At 28.2% G+C, this 7153-nt stretch overlaps 5 protein-coding genes across 5 annotated transcripts in view, besides 4 other annotated features; 2 read left to right on the forward strand and 3 right to left on the reverse strand.

Annotated features, from left to right (window-relative positions):
- Positions 1-18: 18 nt before the first annotated feature.
- Positions 19-68: a sequence feature (AT_rich).
- Positions 67-675, forward strand: EDI_352490 (uncharacterized protein; the record flags this gene model as incomplete). The annotated part of the gene is made up of 1 exon (XM_001735593.1): positions 67-675. The coding sequence occupies one exon, from the start codon at positions 67-69 to the stop codon at positions 673-675; it is 609 nt and encodes a 202-aa protein (XP_001735645.1).
- A 418-nt stretch (positions 676-1093) lies between these two features.
- On the reverse strand, positions 1094-1903 carry EDI_352500 (galactose-inhibitable lectin 35 kDa subunit precursor, putative; the record flags this gene model as incomplete). The annotated part of the gene is made up of 1 exon (XM_001735594.1): positions 1094-1903. One exon carries the CDS (start codon positions 1901-1903, stop codon positions 1094-1096), a length of 810 nt encoding a protein of 269 aa, XP_001735646.1.
- A 107-nt stretch (positions 1904-2010) lies between these two features.
- Positions 2011-2167: a sequence feature (AT_rich).
- Positions 2168-2235: 68 nt separating this feature from the next.
- Positions 2236-2329: a sequence feature (AT_rich).
- A 219-nt stretch (positions 2330-2548) lies between these two features.
- Positions 2549-2602: a sequence feature (AT_rich).
- A 1569-nt stretch (positions 2603-4171) lies between these two features.
- Positions 4172-6463, forward strand: EDI_352510 (protein ste6, putative; the record flags this gene model as incomplete). The annotated part of the gene is made up of 1 exon (XM_001735595.1): positions 4172-6463. The coding sequence occupies one exon, from the start codon at positions 4172-4174 to the stop codon at positions 6461-6463; it is 2292 nt and encodes a 763-aa protein (XP_001735647.1).
- Positions 6464-6492: 29 nt separating this feature from the next.
- Positions 6493-7101, reverse strand: EDI_352520 (uncharacterized protein; the record flags this gene model as incomplete). Its single annotated transcript, XM_001735596.1, has 1 exon — positions 6493-7101. One exon carries the CDS (start codon positions 7099-7101, stop codon positions 6493-6495), a length of 609 nt encoding a protein of 202 aa, XP_001735648.1.
- Positions 7102-7147: 46 nt separating this feature from the next.
- EDI_352530 (uncharacterized protein) overlaps positions 7148-7153 on the reverse strand; it is a gene marked incomplete at both ends in the record, with an annotated part of 1542 nt that continues 1536 nt past the window's right edge. Inside the window, one exon of the mRNA XM_001733251.1 lies at positions 7148-7153. This exon is cut by the window's right edge and continues 1536 nt beyond it. Coding sequence (XP_001733303.1) covers positions 7148-7153 — 6 coding nt within the window.

Raw genomic sequence — 7153 nt, forward strand, 5'->3', positions numbered from 1 at the left:
AGCAAAGTTCTATCCACGTTTTAAAATAACAAAAGAATTATATAAATTGTAAAGTTAATAATAATAATGGCAACACCTACCTTTGATGAAAGAGGTTTAATGCTTGATGGAAAGTTATATGATAGTACAGTTCCAGAGTTAGCTCGTGAAAGAGAATCTTGTTGTGAGAAGATTATTGATTTTAATTGTGAAAGAAATGCACAAAAGAGATTAGAAATGCTGAAGGATATTGTTGGAAATCTTGGAGAAAATAGTTGTATACTTCCTCCATTTCGTTGTGACTATGGTAAATACATTTCTGTTGGTCATGATACATTTGTTAATTATAACCTAACAGTATTAGATGCTAACTACGTTAAAATAGGTAATCATGTCTTGATTGGTCCTAATGTCCAACTTATTGCAGCTACTCATCCAACTGACCCCCTCATTAGAAATTCTCTGGTTGAATATGGACTTCCTATTGTAATTAAAGATGGTGCTTGGATTGGTGCAGGTGCAACTATTCTTCCAGGAATTACAATTGGAGAAAACTCCGTTGTAGGTGCTGCTTCTGTAGTTACTCGTGACGTTCCAGATAATACAATTGTTGCTGGTAATCCTGCAAGAGTTATCAGAAAAGTTTCAGAACATCCAGGGTGGACAAGAGAACAGCGAGATGTTCCATTGAACTAATTAAGCATAACTTATTTAATGCTCAAATAACTTTTTCTTGTTTTTTGTTTGTTATGACATAAATTATTATTTCATTGTGAATAACCTTAACTTGTTTTATGAAATAATAAATAGCTTCATCTAAAAAGTATAATACTTTAACGAACTAATACTCTCGTAGATAAACATTTAAGACCACATATCTATGTGTTAATAAACAAACCCAAATTTTGATTAACAAAAAGAATAGAAACAAAATTTTGTTTCAATAAGAGAGTTAAAAAGTAATTTGAAAACGAGTAACAAAAATGAAATCTCAAATGTATTTTTCCTAAAAAACAAAAAGAGTTATTTAAAAATACATGATGTAAAAGTTATAAAAAACTATATACAACTTCTTTAAAACCAAAAAGAAAAATAAAACAATTCAGTGAAAAAATTAAGCAAAAACTGGGACAAACATCTGTCTTGGCTCTGATGGATTACACATTGCAGCTGCAATTTGATAACTTGTACTAGTTGTTGTAAGATGTGCATTTCCAGTCCATGTAGATCTACCGTCTGTCTTCTTTTTAGCTTCATAACAAAGGTTATTGCTGGAGAATGGAAGATAGAAATGTTTACTGTAACTTGGCCATTTGTTTGTTTTACTATATTCTGGATAAAATGATGTTGGATATGGATGCACATAAACAAATCTTTGATTGTTTGTTCCTGGATCTAATGGTGCTTTCTTCATCCAAATAATTAATGTTGCTCCTTTATTAGCTCCTCCTCTAATATCATGGACTCTTCTAGGAATTGAAAATGATGTATACATTTTATATGGTGCAAATTCAAAGAATTGAAGTTCATTTCCCATTTTCAATGGTCTTAAAAGAATATTTTGTTCATAGTCTCCTTGATACATTCTAAGGGAATTTTTATTATCAAATTCCATATCCATAACATATCTAGTATCTCCTCTGACATCATCAGCATCAGTGAATTTTTTTCCAGTTTCATAATTATAATCAGAAGCAAAAATAACTCTACAACATGTCTTACATTTAGCACGAACATAATTTTCTTGATTTGCACTGAAAACACCTCTTTCAGCATATCTTTGAACTTGATAACTATTAAGAGCACTTGTAAATTTTTTATTAGTATCAAAGTATTGACTTTTTTCGTATGGATAATTAGTAATATCAGTTGGGTCAGTAGCGTTGACAAAAGCAACGCTTATCAATAAGAACAATGAAATCATAAAGGAAAAAAAAGTTCAGAGGAGTATATATAGAGATATTATTGTTTTTAGACAATAGAACATGTTCTTTTTTTAATCTGATTAAGGAAGAGATGGTTCTTCATTTGAATTTTAATATTTTAATTATTTTATCATCATAAAATTATACTTATATATTTTTACTTTCCTTGTAATTTTATCTTCTATTTCTTCTTTTTTTTAATTTATTATACTTTTTAAAATATAAAATACTATAACTATACTATTTTTCAAAAAAAAAAAATTGCTTTATTGTTATTTAGCTATTTTTGGTGTTCATTTACTAAAAAGTTAAAGTTTAAGACATTTTTTCCTAAAATTTAAGAATTTTTAGTATTTTTTTTTACTAAAAAACTTATTTAGAGAAAACATTAATAATAAATTAAAAAAATGACTAAATAAAAAAAACACGCATTCTTATAACTCCATTGTAATTTATTTCATTGTTTTCATTTCATTTTTTAGAGAAAAAATAATTCATTAAACAAATTTATTGAGATAGATCAAAATATATTAGAATAAGTTATCTTTTTGCTAGTGACACACTGAAAACATCAAAGTAAATCCTATATTTTTGTAAATTGATTAATTTCTTTTATCAATAAGGAAAGAGAAATAAACTACGTCAATTTATTTAATAAAAAAGAAAATTATTTAAAGAGAGTATTATTTAATAATTTTGTTTCTCCATTCTTATTATAAATAAGAAGATTCAATAAGAAGCCTTTAAAGAATAGAACCATTTCAAATGCTCTGTTATAATTTCATCATGACCTAGTTTTGTTAATACCTCTGTTTCAAACTTGGTTGGAACTAATTTGTCTTTGTTCCTTCTCTTCTTCTATTTTCTTATCTTTAAGATAGTTAAAGAACTTTATTCTTCTTTGACTATACATAGCGCTATTACTTATGTCCTAAATTCACACGCCTTTTACTGTTAATGGTACACCTCTGGTTCAATTTTTACTTTGAATTGTTTTATTATGAGAAACTCATAACAATAAATGGTTCTTTCATTACTTAATTTCATACTGAAATCAATGCATAAGCTTCTTTCTCAATTATAACCAATTTCTTTCTTTTACTATGTTCAAACCCTACTTCATTTATTTTAATAACAAATGGTTCGTCACAATTAAATGAGCAGTGTGTTGGAACGTTTTATTATAAAAGTATTGCCTTCTAATTCTGTTTCTTCTGTTGTGTTTATTCTATACTTTATGACTACTACAAGAAGTGTTATGAGTAATACTAACAACGTCAATACAAATCATGTACCAAAACACAACAACCCACTACACTAATAATTTTTTTATTTTTGTTCATTCTTCATTAGCTTGATAATAAGATGAGCCTTTTTGAGAGTTTTAAATTATCTGTTTCTTTGCAGCCTTTGACTGTAAGACATGGCTTGCATTTTCCATTAACTAAAAACAACACATTAGTACATAAGATATAGACACCACTTGACTTTAAATAATCCCTCCCATCAATACAACTAATATAGTCTTATTAACTGAAACTCTTTGTAAATTCAATAACACCATTTTTTAATTTATAATGACCAGTTTTTGTCATAAAACATTGGTTTTGACAAATAATATAAAGACTATGCTTTACAAATAGGATACTCTGTCTCACAACTAAAACAACCTCTATCATTTGTATAATACTTTTAATTACACTGAGCTGACTTTCTTATTTTTAGTTAATTATCTTAGTTGATAATAATATGAGTGTGCACTCTTTACACTTAAACAGTTATCATAGTCATAACAATTCTCATAACATATTAAGCTTTGTAACCATCTATTTAATTGAATACGTTTATTATTTCAATAGTATTAAAATTTTTTGAAGAGAAATTCTCTAATAACAAAAATAATTAACTTTCTAATTATTTGATAGAATATTTAAAAAATGAAATACACTATAATATTCTATAATAGTTTGATCGTTTTAAAGAGTGTTTGAAAAGAATTTTACAATAAACAATTTGTTTTCAATTCAATCTCAATTTGTAAGAAAAGAGTATTTATGATTTAATTTAAACGGTTTCAATTTTTATGTTCAAAATGAATAAAATTATTTTGGTTATGAGCGATGTTTTTATTTTCTATTAGAGAAGAGAAGTGTTAGTGTTTTAAAGTAAGATTTTAAAGTATTTCTTAAAAAAATGTACTGAAAATAGATTTTTTTTGTTTTTTGGAAATAAGATTTTAAGTTCAAAGAATATTCAGATCAATAACAATGAGTCAACCATCTATGCCAAATTCGTTACCAAATGGACTTTCTGAAGGTGTTAGAATTGGAAGAAGATCATTTAAAAACCAAAACGTCATTAGTTCTAATACAACTTCACAAACCCCAATGAAACCATCTGGACTTATGCAATCTACAGAAGTTCCCCCATTAACTGGACCTCATTCTAAAACACCAAACATTGAAGTTCCATCATCACCATCTGTAAGTTCAGCAGTTAAAATAGGATCAGCTTCTTATAATGCATCTTATAAGAAATCAATTCCACATCTTCCACAAACATCATTTGGAAGTAATGCATCGAGTGAACGAATTACAACACCAGAAGGAAGTTATACTGGATCATATGATGGATCTTCACATTATTCAAGTCATACAAAAACACCAGGAATTTATCCAACTATTGAAATGAAAAAAGTTGAGGAAATATTAGGTAATTTACAAAGTGATAAATTTTATGTTGATCCATCTGAAGATACAAACATTAAAAGTGTTAAATATCCTGATCAACATCTAGATGGACAACATGCAGATTGGAAAGAAAAAATTTATCAAGACGTTCCAGTACTTCAAAGGGTTAGAGAAATTGTTTATCCTCTTCAACGTACAACAGCATTAGTTAAAGAATTAAATCCAGGAATTCAAAAAGTAAAAGATAAAATAAGTAAAGAACAAATGATTCGAATTATTTTACAACATTTACATGTAAAAGGATATAACGAAAGTAGAAAAATACTTGAAATAGAAAGTGGTATAAAAACACCTAAACATAATTTAAATAAAAGTGTATTATTATATTCACTTTATAATTCAATTCATAATAGTGATATTGTATATGATTATGTTGTTGAAGATAAACATACTTCTACAGAAACTGTTAATGAACATTTTAAATCTATTGGATTAAATTCATTAGTACAAGAATCAGATGAATCTATGAAATTATATGAAGATCCTGAAGTATTACATCTTAAAGGAACAGAATTTCCTGATGTTACTCTTGAAGATGCATCAGAAAAGAATATGAATTTAAATACTATTGTCTTTAAATTAACTGCTTTTGGTTCTCGTGCAGGTATTTTTGTTAAAGCTATTTGTATGTTTTTAACTACTATTACTACACCAGATAAATTTTTCCTTAAATTAATGGAACGATTAGATATTCCTGAAGATTTTGAACCTGAAAATAAAGCAACAAAAGATCAATATAAAGCTGCTATTAGTTCTAAAGTTGCTGGTGTTATTAAAACATGGATTGATTCATTTGCTATTAGTTATGATGTTACTGTAAAGAAAGGATTAATTCGATTAATGGAAGAACATCTTAAAGTAGTTGAAGGGGCTGTTGCAGCTGTGATAAAAGGTAAAATTGGAACATTAAAAAATTCTATTGAAATGGATCATAAAACAAAAGGATTTAATCCATTAATTAAACAAAGTTGTATCATTTCACCATTAAGATTAGATGAAAGTACTGATACTAAAGAACAATTACCACAACCAGAAAAAATGAAGAATTTATTTGATAAATTAATTCCAAAAGTTAAATTTATTGATATAGATGATGATGTAATTGTATCACAATTTACATATATGGAAGCATCAATCTTTTATAAATTAGAACCAAGTGAATTCTTTGGACAAGCATGGGCTAAAGCTAAATTAAGACATAAAGCACCAAATATTATAGCATCAACACAAATGTTTAATTTCATTTCTAGTTTCTTTGTTAATATGATATTAAATACAGAAAGTCTTGAAGAAAGAATTACTTTAGTAAAAAAGATTCTATCATTAGGTATTAAAGCACATGCAATTAAAAATTACGATTTATTATATTCATTGACAGGGTCATTAGGAGATGCTGCTATTTTCAGAATGAAAAGAACATGGGAAGTAGTGAATCAAGACCCAAATAAAGCAGAGTTTGATCGATTAAGTGGATTATTCCAAAGAAACTTTGGAGGATTCAGAAATGAAGTTAAAGACATTTTTACAACACCATGTCTTCCATTTATTGGAACATACCTTACAGATTACACTTTTTTGGATGATGGAAATCCTGATATGGCTGGTGATAAAATTAATGTGGATAAGAAATTAAGATTATTTGAGTGTATCAATAATGTAATACGGTTCAAAGATACAAAATATGATATTGTTGCTATTCCACAGATTATTTGTTTCATTAAAAATTATTATTTTGATGATGGAATTCTCACAGATGAGAAGTTGAAATATGAGAAATCCTTAAAAACAGAACCAAGAGTAAAGAATTAATTTTAATTCATTGCTTTTTATTCTTTTCTTTATTTTAAAATGATTGATTTAGCTAATGACATGATTTGTGCTTTTATTTCTTCAGGAAGTGGTTGTTTCATTTCTAACCATTTCTCTGCTTTCTTCACAAGCAACTTCCATTCAATTTTATTTTCTACAAATTTCTCTTTTAGTAATTGAACTACAAAGAATGTTTGAACAACAGTTTGATCAAATTGTGTGTTCTTAAACTTATCTATTTCTTTAATTAATGTGTCAATTCCTACAAATTCTCCTGCCGCTTTTTGACATTTGACAATCTTTTCAAATAAACATTCCTTTATATTTTCTTGTTGTTGTACAATTTTTTCTTGGTCTATAACTATTGAAGAACTACCAGGGGGAGGTGGGCATGCACCAGGAGGAGAAGGAGGAGGTGGGCATGCATAAGCACTAGGAGGAGGAGGTGGTGGAAGTGGGCATGCACCAACAACAGGAGGAGGTGGTGGAAGTGGGCATGCATAAGCACTAGGAGGAGGTGGTGGTAGACGTCCACTAACAACAGAAGGAGGAGGTGGTGGTAGACATCCACCAACAACAGGAGGGGGTGGTGGGCATGCACAACCACTAGGAGGTGGACAGCCACCAAGTCCTACCATTAGCATTGGTTGTCTTAGAGGTAAAACTTTATAAAATGAATTAGAGTTATGA

Source organism: Entamoeba dispar, genomic scaffold (assembly GCF_000209125.1).
Source record: "Entamoeba dispar SAW760 scf_1105229459271 genomic scaffold, whole genome shotgun sequence".
NCBI lineage: Eukaryota > Evosea > Mastigamoebida > Endamoebidae > Entamoeba > Entamoeba dispar.